This window comes from Odontomachus brunneus, unplaced genomic scaffold (assembly GCF_010583005.1).
Source record: "Odontomachus brunneus isolate Ranch 3 - 2012 unplaced genomic scaffold, Obru_v1 Obru_scaffold_067, whole genome shotgun sequence".
Taxonomy (NCBI): domain Eukaryota; kingdom Metazoa; phylum Arthropoda; class Insecta; order Hymenoptera; family Formicidae; genus Odontomachus; species Odontomachus brunneus.
Genome location: NW_022639517.1, coordinates 353,285 through 370,897, shown reverse-complemented (window position 1 = coordinate 370,897; position 17,613 = coordinate 353,285). Strand labels below are relative to the sequence as shown.

Genomic DNA, 17,613 nt, shown 5'->3' with positions numbered 1-17,613 from the left:
AGCCGGTATTCTGCTCCTCGCGACCGTTCGTCGTTTCTCTCGAACTGGCAGCTGACCATCCGATCTCACCAGTTACGATTCAGTTGTATCGGTACGCGAGCAGCTTCGCGGTTTTCGGTTCTCTAGCGAGGCTTATCGAGCGCCAGAGATTATTCTCAATCTCTCGGGCCGGCTCTCGCCTCGCTCTCTCATCGCCGATCTGGCTGCACTCCTCGCAACCGTCGGCTCGTAAAAGCAACCGCGCTCAATTGCTCTTTCTCCTGGTCAGTGTCGCCTCCGCGTCTACGGCCGCTGACCACCGACGTGCAATCGAGCATCTCAAAGTGTTTTTTAATCGCTGTTTGTGAATTGTGCAAGCAAGGGCGCAGGACCGACGGACCGCGGGTGTCCGGGACGCGGAAGATTTCCGTCGCTCGCGCTCAAGATATCCGTCCGCGGAGCGCCTCCGACGCGCTCAGCAAGATCTCCGCCGCGATCGGCTGACCCGGCCGTCGGCACCTAGAAGATTTCCGTCATACCTCTGTAACCGTCGATCCTCGCTCGCGCTCAACACTCTTTAGTTTATGTACCGCTAAATAAAGCAGTGATTGTGAGTTGAATATATTGTGTCATACGGCTATCACCTACAACCTCACCGCGCTTAGCGCTAGGCGAGATCAGCGCGCTCGGTCGCTCGCCGACGGGAACTTCATCCGTCGGATCCGCGACAAAGAAAGTGGTCCTTCGAGCCGGATTCGGTGAGGGTGACACAGATAAAGTCTATTAACCAAAGAGCTTCTCATGATGGCTGAAATATGGACTCGGCAGCAGCAGCTGCAGCGTTCCCTAGATCGGTTCCTCGAGAACTTTAAAAAATTGGGACGAGCCAATCTGACGGCAGCTAAAATTCGTTCTCGCATCTCCGCGCTACGTGAGCTGTGGCAGCAGTTCCAGAGCGGCAACGCAGTGCTCCTCCAGTCCACACCAGCCACGCAGCAAGAATCAGTCGACTACTTCAGCGGGCAGTGCTTCGATCAAACTGAGGAGATCTACCGGTCAACGTTGGATCATCTCACTGAGGCTCTTGAGGAACTCGAACCTCCCGTAAGTCCTCATAACGATTCCAACGCCGGTCAGCAGCAACGCGCTACCTCGGTGTCTCTCGCACAATTACCGCCGATTTGTTTACCGCCGTTTGACGGTCAACTAGATAACTAGATTGGGAGTCGTTCCGCGATCGATTTACGTCTCTCATAATTCGTAATCCTGAATTAAATAATTTTTCGCGAATGCATTTTCTTACTTCGTGTCTTAAAGGTCAAGCGCTTTCTTGTATCAATAATCTTCCTGTGACAGCCGCTAATTTTGATATCGCTTGGCAAGTTCTCGTTTCGCGCTACGAGAATAAAGGACGGCTCTTGCAACTTCATTTATCAGCCTTGCTTAATTTGCCAACTGTCACGCGTGAATCCGCCGTCGAGCTTCAAACTCTACGCGATCGAGTTAAAACCGCGGTCGCATCGCTTATCCATCTGCCGCGCAGTCCGTCGGATCTGTGGAGCGACATACTCGTCCATCTCGTCGTTCAGCGTCTCGATTCATCTTCTCGAAAAGCGTGGAGTCTCAAGGTCGCGGATCACGCCGAGCCTCCGTCGTTTAACGATCTTGACAGATTTTTAGCATCTCGCGCGCGCGCTTTCGACGAATTAGCTTGCGCCGCATCATCTAAAGCGTGTGCTCGGAGTGGTTCAACTTGTCAAATCAGTGCCGCAACGGTGTCCGCTGTCACGAATCCACAGTGTCCGATATGTAAATCGCGTCATTTCTTTAGTGCGTGTCCGTCATTCGTGCGAGGGACACCGACACAGCGTCGCGAGCTCGTCAAGAAGCACGGTCGTTGCTTTAATTGCCTGAGTCATAGTCATTCAGTGCAGAATTGCACAAGCAAGTATTCCTGTCGATCTTGTCATCAACGACATCACTCGCTGCTTCACTCGAGCTCGTCGACCGCTGCCAAATTCGAAACCGAAAATTGTACCGGTCAGTCGACTCCAAGCGACGGCTCTCGAGCTGCAGTTCAATCGCTTCTCGCCTCGCGCAACAAGCGAGCTTCGTCTCAAATCTTACTTGCCACCGCTCAAGTTAAAGTCAGTGGAGTCGACGGCCGCTCTAGCGATGTTCGAGCGCTGTTGGACCAAGGCTCCGAGATGTCGTTCATCTCGGAGCATCTTGCTCAATCGTTGCGACTCAAGCGGAGTCGGCTCACTTCGGTTTCGGCCGTCGGGTGCGTCAGCGCCGGCACCTTTCGCCACGCCGCTTGTATATTAGTGTCGCCGCGAAGCTCGCCATCTCCGACGGTTTCGGCCACCGCGCTCATTCTTCCTTCGCTAACGTCGTTTTCACCGCGTCACGTCGCGGAGCTCGCGTCAATCTCCCATCTGTCTTCGCTCTCGTTAGCCGACCCAGATCCTACAGGCGACGACCCGATTCACCTCATCCTCGGCGCGGACGTTTACGGCGCTATCATTCGTGACGGAGTACTTAAGGGCAATCGTAATCAACCGGTCGCTCAGAACTCGATATTCGGGTGGGTGATTTCAGGGCCGACACCGACACTTCGCGCCGCTTCAGCGTCTCGTTCTTCGCGTCCCTCCTCGCGGAGCGAGATATCTATTTCGTCGCTACACTGTTTCCTTTCGCCCTCATTAGAAGAAAGCGTTCAGAGATTTTGGGAAGTCGAGGAAGTGCCGCGTCTAGCCATAGCGTCTCCCGAGGACGAGGAGTGCGAAGCGCATTTTCTTGCAACGCATTCACGCACCGCGACCGGGCGTTACATCGTGCGGCTTCCATTCAAATCTGAACGTCCTGTCGCACTCGGCGATTCGCGACGCCTCGCCGAACGACAATTACACGCGATCTTTCGGCGCCTTCAGCGTCAACCCGATCTCCTCGCAGAATACCGCGCGTTTGTAAATGAATACGCTCGATTAAACCATTTGCAGCTCGCGCCTGCTACGAGCGATTCTCAATCTTGCGTATATCTACCGCATCATCCGGTCTTCCGAAACTCAAGCCTCACCTCTCGAGTCCGCGTTGTCTTCAACGCTTCGAGTCCAACTTCGACCGGTTCGAGCCTGAACGACCAGCTAATGACAGGTCCAAAATTACAAGCAGATCTCACCGCGGTGTTACTGCGTTGGCGACAGTTTCGATGCGTTTGCTCGGCCGATATCGCGAAAATGTATCGCCAAATTCTTCTTAATTCTCACGATCTCGACTTCCAAAGAATGCTTTGGAAGGAAACAATTGATGGTTCCGTCGTCGCGTATCGTTTGCTGACAGTCACCTACGGTTTGGCCTGCGCTCCTTTTCTAGCCTTGCGCGTCCTTCGCCAACTCGCGCTCGACGAAGGCGAATCATATCCTCGCGCCGCGTCTATCATTCGCGATCACATCTACGTCGACGACGTCTTATTCGGGCATGACCACGAGAAGGAGCTTCGCACGATTCGCGATCAGTTGACTCTCCTCTTGAGGCGCGGAGGGTTCGAATTGCGAAAATAGGCCAGCAACTCCCCCGCGCTTTTGGCCGATATTGACGAATCGGATCACGGGATGTCGTGCAGCCGAACGTTGTCGGAATCCGACGTTGTAAACGTGCTCGGGCTGGAGTGGAGTCCTAAACCGGACGCCTTTCAAATTCGCGTTTCTCTTCTCCCTGCTTCTCAGGAAACGAAACGCGAAATTCTCGCTGCTATCGCCAAATTATACGATCCGCTCGGTTTGCTCACGCCGGTCATACTCGCGGCGAAACTCGTTATGCAACAGTTGTGAAGGGTCGGCGTTCCGTGGGACGAGCGCGTTCCTGTCGCGGTGCTCAACCGTTGGCAACGCATTTATCGCGATCTTCCATGTCTCCGCAACATCAGTCTACCTTGGTGGACAGGTTATTCTGATCACGGCGTTGCGGAATTGCACGGTTTCGCGGACGCGTCGAACGGAGCGTACGCCGCCGTCGTCTACCTTCGTTTCATCGACGCAGCAGGCTCCGTGACCGTCACCCTGCTTCAAGGAAAATCAAAGGTAGCGCCGCTCAAGCCCGTCACTATACCACGATTGGAGTTAATGGCCGCGGTTCTTCTGTCTCATTTGATCGATAGCATTCGTTCGTTTATCCGAATCGAGAGCATAGCATGCACATGTTGGTCCGATTCCACCGTCGTTCTTTCGTGGCTTCGCCATCACCCGTCGCGATGGAAAACGTTCATCGCGAATCGCGTATCCGATATCCAAGGTCGATTGCGCGGAGTCGAATGGCGACACGTTATCACGTCCGACAACCCCGCCGACTGTGCCTCACGTGGGTTGCTCGGGAGCGAACTCGTATCTCATCAACTGTGGTGGCGTGGGCCGCCCTGGCTGAGCTTGTCTCGCGACCAGTGGCCAAGTTAGGCGTCACCTCCTTTGGAGGAGCCTCCGGAGGCACGAACAGTTGCACACTTGTCCGTCCCGCGCCCTCCGCAGTGGGATCTCGCTGACAGATACTCGTCATGGCCGCGACTCCTCCGCGTCACTGCTTACATGTTTCGGTTTCTCTCGCGATGCCGTCGCCGAAATCTCAATTGCTCAGACGATTTCGCGGGCGGCCGTTTGCTTCAAGCATCAGAGGTGACCTCCGCGCGGACCTTCTGGCTCATCCGGATTCAATCGGAACTATTCGCCGAAGCTCGAAACTCTCTTATTCATGGCCGTCGTCTCCCCGCGAGTACCCCGATTCTCGCCCTAGACCCTTTCATGGACGAGAACGGATTGATGCGCGTAGGCGGGCAGCTTCGAAAGGCCATTAGTCCTTCGATAAAGAGACATCCGATTTTGCTCGCCTCTCATCCGCTTGTCGCTCTTCTCATCGATCACGCGCACATTCGATCTCTTCACGCCGGGGTGCAGTTAACGCTGAGTGTCGTTCGGCGCGATTTCTGGGTGCTTCGCGCGCGAAGCATCGTCAAGGCAGCGATCCATCGGTGCATCGTCTGCACACGCGAACGTGCCGCCGCTCCGATTCAGAAGATGGGCGATCTCCCGACCGTTCGCATCACTGCCCCGCCTCGCAGTTTCGCGCATAGCGGAGTCGACTATGCTGGCCCGATCGTCATCCGCGCATCAGCCGGCCGAGGAAGCAAATCTCATAAAGCTTATATTGCCTTATTCGTTTGTCTAGCTTCGCGCGCTATACACCTCGAACTCGTTTCCGATTACTTAACCGGTTCGTTTCTCAACGCGTTCGATCGCTTCTGTGCCCGCCGCGGACTTCCGCAATCTCTCTACAGCGATAACGGAACCACCTTCGTCGGCGCTAATCGGGACTTGAAGGCCGCGTACCAAACCGCTGTCCGCGAGCCTAATTTCCAAAACAAGATCGCCACAGACAATATCTCGTGGCACTTTATCCCACCAAGCGCTCCGCACTTCGGTGGTATCTGGGAAGCGGGAGTGCGAAGCCTCAAATTTCATTTGCGACGCGTTCTGAGCTCTCATACTCTAACGTTCGAGGAGTTCACCACTCTCCTCTGTCGAATCGAAGCGTGTTTAAATTCGCGTCCGATCGCACCCTTATCGGATAACCTCGACGACTTCGACTGCCTTACGCCGGGTCATTTTTTGATCGGGTCCTCGCTGACTACGAGTCCCGAGTCGTCTCTCTTACACGTCAGCGAAAACCGTCTATCCCGTTGGCAACAGATTCGACATCTAACAGAAAAATTCTGGAAATTGTGGTATTCCGACTATGTCAATACCCTCCAGCAACGAAGCAAGTGGCGAGCCAAGGCACCAAATATTCGAATCGGCCAGCTCGTGCTTCTCAAGAATGTCAATCTGCCGCCTTGTAAATGGGAGCTCGCGCGAGTAGTTAAAACTCATCCCGGAGCTGACGGATTAACGCGCGTCGTCACTGTGCGAACGGCTACTTCAGAATTTACACGGCCCCTCAATAAAGTGTGCGTGCTCCCAATCGAGTCCGATGCGAGCCCCGCCTAATTACGCGATAGTTGTAAGTCGCGTGCGCTCCGTTAGTTTAAGTTCAAATTGTATTTTCCGCCTTAGCTTAGGGTCTTGCCATCTCCGAAGCCTCCTACCTAGTATGTCATTGTCACTGAAGCGGAGGCTTCGTGGCGGGCGGGATGTTCGAGATCGCAACAGGCAGTCTCGAAAAGTCGACCGAATGTTCTAGAACATTCGGTCGAGCAAGTCTCTTAGCGACAACCGAGCGATCCCCCGCGTGAAGCCGCTTTTTTCACGCTACAGTTCGCTCGCTTGTCGCGGTTGCCAAGACAACCATTCGGCCAAACAAATAAAACATAGGCGCGAGTCTACTCTAGCGTTAGATCGCCGATGTTGCCAAGCGGTCCATATAAGGCATTTTTCTCGCAGCGAGCGAGCCGCTTGACAACCGCAACCAATAAGCGATCGCTTTGTCGTCAAGAGCTTTTTCGTTAAAAGCTCACTTCGCCGTCATCGGACGCAATCCCGCTCATAACGTAGTGAACGTCGCGTGCGCTCGACCAGCTCGATCAGCTGTTTTCTCGGAGCGCCGGAGCAGCCGGTATTCTGCTCCTCGCGACCGTTCGTCGTTTCTCTCGAACTGGCAGCTGACCATCCGATCTCACCAGTTACGATTCAGTTGTATCGGTACGCGAGCAGCTTCGCGGTTTTCGGTTCTCTAGCGAGGCTTATCGAGCGCCAGAGATTATTCTCAATCTCTCGGGCCGGCTCTCGCCTCGCTCTCTCATCGCCGATCTGGCTGCACTCCTCGCAACCGTCGGCTCGTAAAAGCAACCGCGCTCAATTGCTCTTTCTCCTGGTCAGTGTCGCCTCCGCGTCTACGGCCGCTGACCACCGACGTGCAATCGAGCATCTCAAAGTGTTTTTTAATCGCTGTTTGTGAATTGTGCAAGCAAGGGCGCAGGACCGACGGACCGCGGGTGTCCGGGACGCGGAAGATTTCCGTCGCTCGCGCTCAAGATATCCGTCCGCGGAGCGCCTCCGACGCGCTCAGCAAGATCTCCGCCGCGATCGGCTGACCCGGCCGTCGGCACCTAGAAGATTTCCGTCGTACCTCTGTAACCGTCGATCCTCGCTCGCACTCAACACTCTTTAGTTTGTGTACCGCTAAATAAAGCAGTGATTGTGAGTTGAATATATTGTGTCATACGGCTATCACCTACAACCTAACCGCGCCTAGCGCTAGGCGAGATCAGCGCGCTCGGTCGCTCGCCCACGGGAACTTCATCCGTCGGATCCGCGACAAAAATCGAAGAAAACAAATTGCGGTGGTTCTGGTCGTCGTCGTTGTCACAGTGTGTTTGCGGAAGAATCGACTGACCGGATTTATATAGTATCTCAGAGCTGATAGTAATATGCATCACTTTATGCAATTTTTAGATAAAAAATCTAAAAAAGAATGCGGTATCCGTTGCACTTCCTCGTTGTCGCAAATTTTCTGATTAATCAGCGAAAGTTATCGCGGAAAAGAATGCTGCGGCGAATTGTCTTATCGCGGAAAAGGCTGATGCGCACAGTGTGTTACGTGTTCGGAAAGTCGTATAAATAAGGACTGCCGCATACGACTCCTCAGAGTAATAAAGGGAATAAAAGTTTGAGCAAGATGCAGCGCCTGAGTAAGAGAAGTCAATAGAAGGCCGTGTGTGTATCGCTGTCGGATTGCGAAGACGATGACAAGGAAGCAATGACGAACGACACCGCCGCCGCTGAAGAAGAAGAGGTGATGTATCTTTTTACACCCAGCGATTTTGTTTGCGAGGCGTGGAACGAGTTATTTGCGGCTCCTCGCAATCTGAGGATGCTGATAGCGAGTGTGTCGAAATATCTGACGCAGCAGAGGAAGATCAATCTGGAGGTACAGCGGGTGTACGAAGGTGTCAATAACGAGATGCTCCTTGACATTTATAATATTTGGCTGAAGGAAGACATGGTGGATAAATATTGTTCGAAAGACGACGTCAATTCGTAGTGGCTACAGTCACGTCGAAGGAGTATGATGCCGCCAAAAACGGTGCGGAGGAAGGCGTATTTTGGAGATTAGAGACGACAGCCTCGATCGCGTGTCTATTACACCGGAAAGATCGCCGCCGACGTGGGGACCTTTGGGAAGCAAATATGTGAATCTTTTTCTCGGGGGCGACTCGGGTCGCGATTTAGACCACATGTACGGCGTGTACATGAACGACAAGGATGTTATGATGCTCGGAAACAAAACTTTTCGCGTAAACGCGGACAACTCCGTGACTATAGGCGATGTGACGTACATAGGCACGCCCGGGCTATACGAATTAATATTCAAGAGAATACCCGACGAATTGATTTTCACGAACAACGATCTGAAGACATACATAAAGATATTAATGACAACATCCGTGCACAAACGTAGTCATCGAGCCACAAATCCTGCAATGGGAAACAAAGGTTACAAATGGAGTCATATTATCGCTCCGCTTATAAAACGATCGCGAACGCGATTAGCGTTCACGAGTGACACGACAGAGGCGGCGGGCTCTGGTGTCGCGTTATCATTGGCGCCGCCGCCGCCACCACCGCCGCCACCACTGCCAACCTTCAAAGATAACATTAACACATAACAGAATGGATTATGTGCACGATGCCAATCAATTGGTGAATCGCCTTCAGTTGTTCGACGCGTTGCGTCGAGCTAGCAACGATGTGCGCGATAACGAAATTATCTCAATATTAGAGGAGCTTCGCGAGGCGGAATAATAGTGAATTAATCTTTTTTTTGTCAAATAACGCTCGAATGAATTGTTTTTAACACACACACGCGTGCACGCGCGATGGCGGTCAATAAATTTGGAATGCCATTGAGAAGGCGTTACAACGACTACAACTACGCGGAACAATCGCGATTGCCGATCGAATTATTGAAAAATTTCGTGTATGAATTCGCGTTGTTATCCTCGTCGAATGTGGATGGCGAGAAGGAGGGAAATTACGATGCAAAATCGCGCAGAATTCGTAATCTTGCCGAGCCGAAGGACAATTCCGACGCTACGTCTAGAGGTTATGTCACGAGCACTGTTCACGTTATCAAAAACGAGATTGGGACTATGATTGTTGATTCGTTCAAGAGTTGTGTGCACGAAATTGCCGAAGAGATGACATTGCTCAATGTGGAATCGAAGTACAAGATAGAAAAGGCGCATCAGGACATTCTCGAAAATATCGATACTATCGACAATTATCAGCAAGAGATGCGCAATTTTATTACCGATTCAAGAGTTTTGCGCACGAAATCATCGAAAAGATAACATCGCTCAATCTAGAAACAAAATACAAGATAGACAAGATGCATCATGACATTCTCGAACATATCGATATGTTTTGATCAAAAATTGGATTTAGAATTTAAGTTTTGTAATAGAAGTTTCGATACTATTGAGCGAAAAATCGATAATTATCAGCAAGAGATATGCAATTTTTTGCAGGAAAAGGTAAGAAATGACCTGATTCAAGAACTGAAGAATATCGACGCAAATTGAAGATGTAGGCCTGAAGGTGAAAAACGATTTGACGAAAACGAGAAACGATCTGCTTCAAGAATTAAACAAATCGCCCCTGACGACGCAGGAGGAATCGGGTGAAATGAATGAAGATATAAAAACGTTGAAGATCGTTATGGATCATGTCGCGTTGACTGTGGATTATTTATTGAGAAAACATTAGAATAAAAAAAATGATAACTGTAGAAAAACGAAAACTCGCGGAGGAATTGCATGCACCCGTTCGAAGAAACTTTTCACGACGTCGCGTCGTAGTGCGCGGTTATCATGATCTGTGGCAAGCCGATGTGGTGGAAATGCGTCCCTACGCTCGACAGAACAAAGGACACAATTACATTTTGACCGTGATCGACATATTGAGCAAACACGCGTATACCGCTCAAGAGCAAGAATGGAGCGGAGGTAGCCGTGAAATTGTCGAGACTTGTGCGCGGCGAACGATGTCCGACAAATTTGCAAACGGACAAAGGGAAGGAATTCTATAACGCCGATGTGCGAAAAGTTCTCACGAGACACAATATCAATCACTATTTGACTCATTCGGTGAAGGTGTCCGTGATGGAAAGATTCAATTGGACTTTGAAGAATAATATGTGGAAATTGTTCACGATCAACGGATCGTACAGATGGATCGATGTGTTGCCGCAACTGCTGTCGGATTACATCGCTCGTAGACATCGTACGATCGGAATGCGACCGATCGATGTGACGCGAAAAAACGCCCAGGATCTTCTGGCCATGGTCTACAATAACGCAAAAATAGTTCCTTCCGCGAGATTCAAGATCGATGATCTGGTGCGCGTGAGCAAATTCAAAACGGTGTTCGAGAAAGGTTACACGCCCAATTGATCCACGGAAATCTTCAAGGTGGCCAGAGTGCAACGAACGAATCCGGTGACGTATCTGCTGTAAGATTCTCGAGAAAACGCGATAAAGGGAGAATTCTACAAGCACGAGTTGCAACGAACCGGTCATCCCGACGTTTACCTCGTGGAAAAAGCTTTGCGCAGGCGCGGCGATCGTGTGTACGTAAAGTGGTTAGGTTTCAATAAATCGCACAATTCCTAGATTCACAAGTCGAACGTCTGGTAATCGACGATCATCTTCGACTTCCTCTTTCCTCCCTTCCGTTTCAGTCGCGCCCCGAGCGCGCATAACTGTATGGATTTTCATTCGCGTTCGAATCACCGGTGTGAGAGGAGGAGGAGGAGGAGAAGGAAGTACTACTACCGCGATAATAATGAGGAGGACACTTATCTTTATCGTTATCGCCAGTGTTGTGGTCGCGATTCGCATCGTCGCCGTTGTCGCCGCCGCCGCCGTCGATAGTGTTGACGGACAAATGACGCAGCAACAGCAACCTTTTGGCGACGACTACGATCACGACGACGACGTCGATATAGCGATTCGATACCTGCAAAAGTACGGTTATCTGCAAGAACACATCTTCGACTCGATTAAGGCCGACGATGAGGAGGAGAGGGAAAGATTAGGGCGGAGGAACTTCTGCGGCAGGCATTCGCTCTATTTCAAGAATTTTATCGAATTACAGGCAAGGGGATACTGAATAGCATTACGCTCGATCTAATGAGAAAACCTCGATGCGGTCTCAAAGATGTCTCCCACGAAACGGTGAACTCGCCGAGACCGATGTGGCCGACGAGATTTATCACGTGGAACTTTCATTTGGCCAACGAGGATATTTTGAGGACGACAAGAGTTGCGTTTGACACGTGTGCCAGGAACTCGTTGTTGATATTCGAACGCAATATTTCGCATCTTAACATTCTGCTGTCGTTTCGCGAGAGTTCTCACGTTTTTGCGCAACCGAACGGCACCGCGTGCCCCACACTGCTGGATCCGGCGGCGTACTTGCTCACGCGAATTATCTCACCGGAAGTACCAATCACGTCTCAGAGGTGCATATCGACAAAGCAGAATCATGGCACATAAGGATCAACAAAAATTCCCCAATGAGATACAGTCTGTTGTACATGTTGATACACGATATCGCCTTAGGACTGTCACACAGTAAACGCAAAGATTCGATGATGTACGTCTTCGCGCCGGAGCGGCCCAATTTTTCGAGCAAACTCAATCTGGAGGATACGCTCAACATTCAACAACTGTACGGCGCAACATCGGCGACGACTACACGGCCGTCAGTGACGACCGTTGCCACGAGGACGACAAGAGGAAATGGCAACGACAACGATGACGACGACGACGACGACGAGACGGATCTATGCGCTTTGCGACAAGTAGATGTCCTAGTGATAATCAACAAACGAATATTTGTCGCGCGCGAACGTCACGTGTGGTTAGTCGACGTGAACGGTAAATCCTACCACAAACCAATACTAATTACTTGAAATTTCTTCCCGAAAATTTCACTTATTTCTCGGTAGCTTATCAAAAACTTTCGGGGTATATCGTTCTGTTCGGCAATAAAAAAATGTATATACGACCGAATTTTCCAATCAAAAATTGATAAAGGAGATATTGTTCGCCGGTTTCGGACTCCCGACGAACGCGAGGATCAACGCGACCATAAACACTTACAGAGGACAGAATTTCGTTATCTATAACGATTACGTTGTGGGTGAAATCGACGATTGCACTGCCACTCAGAATCATAAGACATTATAATCTTCAAACGATATTTCCCGGATTACCTTAAGATATCACCTCGACCCTTCGTTACATCGACGGTCATCTGTACTTCTTCGGCGAGTATCAATACTACCGAAACAACGAATTTAGCGAAACTATCGTATCCGCGGGGATCTTTGATTTCCAAACGATCGGAATAAGTTTCCTGAGGGAGGGACTGTTACGACAATTGCGCGATCTCTCTTGCAACGAATCGTGTGGCTGGGCGACAGTGAGCACGACGACGACGCCGACAACAGTGAGATTTCTTTAGACACACAGATCTTAATCGAATAACAAATTTTTTCTTATAAAACTGAAAAAAATATATTATTTTTTCGTTAAAAAAAACTCAGATCATTCTAGAAAAAAATCACAAAACGATGATTTTATTTTTTTTTCTTTTATTATTCTCTCTCTCTCTCTCTATACATATATATATATATATATATATATATATATATATATATATTTTCTTATCTTAATTTATCGACTTCCTCCTCTTCCTCCGCCGCCGCCGCCACGGCCACCATTGCATAGTGTCCCCATGGTAGAGTTTCGTGTGATTTTCCTCCTCCGGATATAACGTAACGCTTATCGTCGTAAGGATTCAACTCTGATATCGTGTAAACATCTGGAGCACCGAATGAACGGCGGATTGACGCCGTTCGTCTGTTATTTCGTTTCCAACAGACATAATCGGCGAAAGTTATCTCGCGCGCGACCATTATCTTCCTGACACCCTTGATTCTCTTTGGGTCGTCCCGAGCCAATACTCGATACGCATACATCTTCGATCTCAGACCCACGAATTCCGTCATAATCGCACTGTTTTCGTCCTTCATCAACCCCATCACTCTTTTGTTCTTGCGCGGCATACCGTACGCATTGTCGGGAGTATAATCGCTCGTATTGAATTTCGCGATATCGCGCCTTATCAGCTCGTAAGCGTTCTCGCACTCGAAATAATACACAAGACTGTCGGTGTCTGAATGTGTACGTGATCCTACACTTGTCGCCGTGCAACGGTCTCATGTAATCGTAATGAAATTCGTAAAGACACGTCTTGGATATCTCGAGCACGCACATACCAATGTACACGGGTTTCATTATCTTGACCTCGAGTTTGCGCAATTCCACGGCCATGAGGTTTCCCGAGAAAACGCTTTTGCTGTGAAAATTTGGCTTCGCGATCATCACTTTGGCCTCGAATCTACTGTTTCAACGAGTCACTAATCAAACGTCCACGTGCTCGCGCACGTTCTCCATCGTCTTGCCGAAAACGGCGTTGTTCATGAGCTTGTATATATTTTTCTCGAATTCATTCGTCGTGTCCTTCCGGAAACACATATTAAGCTCGATGTGACCGCGAAGCCAGAGAGACTGCGAGAATCGCAAAACGCGATAAATCTTCGTCAAATGAATTCCGTGCCTGACGCATTGCTGCAGATTGCAATAATAAATCACGTAACGACTCTTGTTGCGCAAAGTGGCGAGCAATTTTTTTAACCTTTTCTTTTTTTCTCTTTTTTTCTGGAGCGTGGAAAAATACCTTGTGCACGGGACAAAACGGCAAATCCGCATGAGAATCGTACAAATCGCGCGAATAGGTGAGATCGACCTCGAGAATGTAACCCGCCTGACCATCAATCGGCACGGACATCACGTCGAAACTCTCGACCCATTCGAAATTTACATACGGCAACGGTTCATTGCCCAACCGTATAAATTGTTCACGTCATAATACATGAGATACGTTATCCGTTTCGTCGAATTGTATTTAGGCGCGAACAAATTGTTAGCTCTCGCATACCTGTCTGAACATTGACTCAATCCGCCGCGCACGCCACGTTTCACGAACATCAACATGTTGATATCCGTTAACAATTCCATCCTCACGCCCGTGTACTTCAGCATCGCGTTTCACGTGTAGCCCGGCAGTGTGTAATAATACGCGAGATCCAATTTGTAACTCTCGATGCATTTGTCGCAAAAATTCTCAAACACATCTGCCAAAAGCAATACGTCCGCCTTGAGATAGAGTTCGCTGTACTCGCCGAGATCGCTGATACGAAAGCGACTCCAGACCTCTCGCTCATGCTCGTAATCGCTCACGGACACGGTCTCACTCGTCTACGAGCTGTAGAAATCCTCGCGCGGTGATAAAACGGTGTTCTACAGTTTTAACGGACTGTTCACATACTCTTAGGGAAAGATTCCCTTACCGTGTGAGAACCGTGAAATCCGCGCTGAGATCTGAAAACTCCGAACGCAACATCGTCATTCGGTCGCGTTTGAGATACGAGATTTCTCCAGGCTCTCGCCGAGAAACTTGTACGAATCGACGAAGCGCATTTTCAACACATTACGCTACTCTCGAAAGCGTTCGCGATGCGCTCAATTATAAAATGCGCGTCGTAACCCGACAGATTGTGAAAGAACATGGGAATCACGAACGCGTTCCTGTAATTCAAATTGCACGTCGAATGGGCAGGACCTCTATAGCATCCAGGTGACAGTGATCGCGCACGCGCGCATCGTCAACGAAAGGGCTGATCGCATATGTATTAGGTGGTAAACTTAGTTCCTGCGGCTCACAGTTAGATGACGTTAGTTGTAGGTGTAATTTATTTTGACATCTGAAACTGGCTGCATTTTAGAGGTTAGACATTTGTCAATAAAATTCAGTGCGAAGAGATTCATTTAAGCGAGCAGTGCTATTTTTTCTTTTGATTAAATATGGAACGTGATAAGTTGTTTTTTCGACATGTGCTGCTTCATTACTTTGACTTGAAAAAAACTGCAGCTGCAGCTCATAAATTGCTTTTCGAAGCTTATGGCAATTATGCTCCATCGGAAAGAACATGCCAAGTATGGTTTCAGCGATTTAAGAGTGGTGATTTTGATGTCAATGATAAAGAACGCTCAGGCCAACCGAAAAAGTTTGAAGACACCGATTTGCAGGCATTATTGGACGAAAACTCTACTCAAACGCTCCAAGAATTGTCTGCAGCATTAAATGTTACTCCGATGGCTGTTTCCAAACGTCTACATGCAATGGGAAAAATTCAAAAGGAGGGAAAATGGGTACCACACGAATTAACCGCAAATGCCATTGCGAATCGCTTAAACATCTCTATTTCTCTGCTCGCCAGGCAGAAAAAGAAGAGTTTTTTGTGGCGCATAGTGACTGGCGATGAAAAATGGATATACTTCGATAATCCTAAACGAAGAAAATCATGGGTAGACCCTGGCCAACCATCGACATCCACACCAAAGAGAAATATTCATGGCCACAAAGCAATGCTTTGCATTTGGTGGGATATGCACGGCGTCGTTTATTATGAGCTACTCAGACCGAACGAAAGTATCACGGGGGATCGATATCAATCACAATTAAACCGTCTGAATGAAGCATTGTTGGAAAAAAGGCCAGCAGTAGCCAGCAATCGACGTAAAGTCATGCTTTTGCACGACAACGCTCGACCACACGTTGCCAAAGCCGTCAAAGAAACACTGATGCAGCTCGAGTGGGAAGTTCTCCCGCACCCAGCGTATTCACCAGACTTAGCTCCTTTGGACTATTACTTGTTCCGGTCGATGCAGCATGGCTTGGTAGATACACACTTTAGAAATTATGAGGATGTGCGAAAATGGATCGACGAATGGATTGCATCAAAAGACCAATCGTTCTATCGTCGCGGAATCTACGCGTTGCCCGAAAGATGGGAAAAATGTATAGCTAGCGCGGGAAAATACTTCGATTAATGTATTTTTTGCTTTTGATGTCGAAATAAGTGAGTTTTTTAAACAAAAAAACCGCAGGAACTAAGTATACCACTTAATAACATCGCGTCGCCATATAAAAATCGCGCTATTCCAGGTACGTGAGCATTCTAGGTACTCGCGCATCGCTCTATTGGCAACCAGCACCGTTCGCACCATTGCGGCGAATATCCTCAGCTCATCGACGAACCAAGACATGCAATTTTCATTCCGGTGCGACCTATACACAGATTCGAATCCTCGAATATCGGACGCGCATCGTATATAAAATCCCACGCTGTGCACGCGATGACGCTGATAAGGGTTGCGACGACTTTTATTATTACTTAGACGAACTGTTCCCTGTCCGCCGCGTCGGCAAACCTCCGCGATTCCCGAATCTCACCTCGCTAACACGAACGCGAAGTTGGGCGCCAGGTGCAGTAAGGCCGCACCTCTTCACTAATTATGAACCATCAAAATCAGACGCGAGAATCGCTCATCGATAGGTCAGGAACTTCGCGGGACCGGTAGCTCTCTTTTAATTTGAGTCGGAGGAGGGATGGGTTTTATTGTTGAAGGCGGTAAGCCGAGGAAAGATGTAATCGTACTTTTAACAAAGATCTTTATTATTCCGGTACATGCACTTCAAGTGCTTTTTTCAATCTTTCGCCCGCGTCGATACGTTAACTGATCTTACTCGCCCCTGCTCGGGTTTCGCGTATGGTTTTCGCGCGACCACTCCGCATGCGGCATTCCCGGTACGATAGTTTTACTACGTTAGTACGCAAACAAATGGGAGGTCTTACAAAAGGTCGAACTCTTCCTCGCCTTCCCTCCGGGCCTGCAATCTCGTACGTTGGTGGTCGCCTCAGTCCCCGCTACTGCTGCTCCGTGGACGTACTCCGTAGCTAGTGTGGCTCGGGTATCGGTCACTCACTGCCGAGATTCTACACGATATGAGTTCGCCTTCGATAGGACGCGTTCACAATAAAGATTGCGAAAAGGTCGAGATTCCAGTCGGTACGCTCTGATTTCGTCAAACTCGATCACGAACAAGTCTCCGAGCTCAAGTCTCTTTCTTTCCGTATTGCTCTCGCTTTTTCTCTCTTCGGCTAGTCTCTCTCTCCTTCTCTCTCTATCTTTCTCTCTCTATCCTGCCTCGCCGGGATCTCATTGTTTCCGCGGCACCTGCTTGGTTGTCGATCGTCGTCAGCTGTTGAGGGTCTGCTTCGCACCTCTCCTTCCCGCATCCTACAGTGTGCTGTAAACAAACATCGCCAGCGGCAGCCGAAATCGGAACGGTAACACGTTCTTATGTAAGGAGAGTTAAAGTGCCGTTATCCACGGCATTTAAACGGCGACTTTCCCTGAGGGCGATGACGTTTCTTCCTTCTTCTTGTTTCCTCGGTGTCCTGTGGTCTCTTCCTTTCGTGGTCGGCGAGGTGAGTTGGGGCACATTTTCTCGGGACGCGCTGACCATCCCACTTGCGAGACCGCATCCACTTCGCTAATTAATCCCTCTACGCTCGACCGATAGGACCGCGGAAAGCCGTCGGTTCTAGTCGCGAAAAAGCATTCGGGAGCGCTATGCAACCCCTCCGGTATACAGAAAATCGTACGAACGG

General features: G+C 49.5%; 2 protein-coding genes across 2 annotated transcripts; both read left to right on the top strand.

Annotated features, from left to right (window-relative positions):
- The first annotated feature begins 783 nt into the window (after window positions 1–783).
- On the top strand, window positions 784–4,430 carry LOC116846716. Its single transcript, XM_032820923.1, has 4 exons — window positions 784–1,180; window positions 1,297–3,523; window positions 3,605–3,808; window positions 3,908–4,430. Exons 1-4 carry the CDS (start codon window positions 784–786, stop codon window positions 4,428–4,430), a joined length of 3,351 nt encoding a protein of 1,116 aa, XP_032676814.1.
- Window positions 4,431–4,772: 342 nt separating this feature from the next.
- Window positions 4,773–6,014, top strand: LOC116846715. Its single transcript, XM_032820922.1, has one exon. The coding sequence runs from the start codon at window positions 4,773–4,775 to the stop codon at window positions 6,012–6,014; it is 1,242 nt and encodes a 413-aa protein (XP_032676813.1).
- Window positions 6,015–17,613: the final 11,599 nt, after the last annotated feature.

Coding starts and splice junctions, on each gene's coding strand:
- LOC116846716 (XM_032820923.1), top strand. CDS start 784: ATGGCTGAAATATGGACTCGGCAGCAGCAGCTGCAGCGTTCCCTAGAT. Junction 1,181..1,296: donor TTGTTTACCGCCGTTTGACG/GTCAACTAGATA, acceptor CGTGTCTTAAAG/GTCAAGCGCTTTCTTGTATC. Junction 3,524..3,604: donor CTCCTCTTGAGGCGCGGAGG/GTTCGAATTGCG, acceptor GATGTCGTGCAG/CCGAACGTTGTCGGAATCCG.
- LOC116846715 (XM_032820922.1), top strand. CDS start 4,773: ATGGACGAGAACGGATTGATGCGCGTAGGCGGGCAGCTTCGAAAGGCC.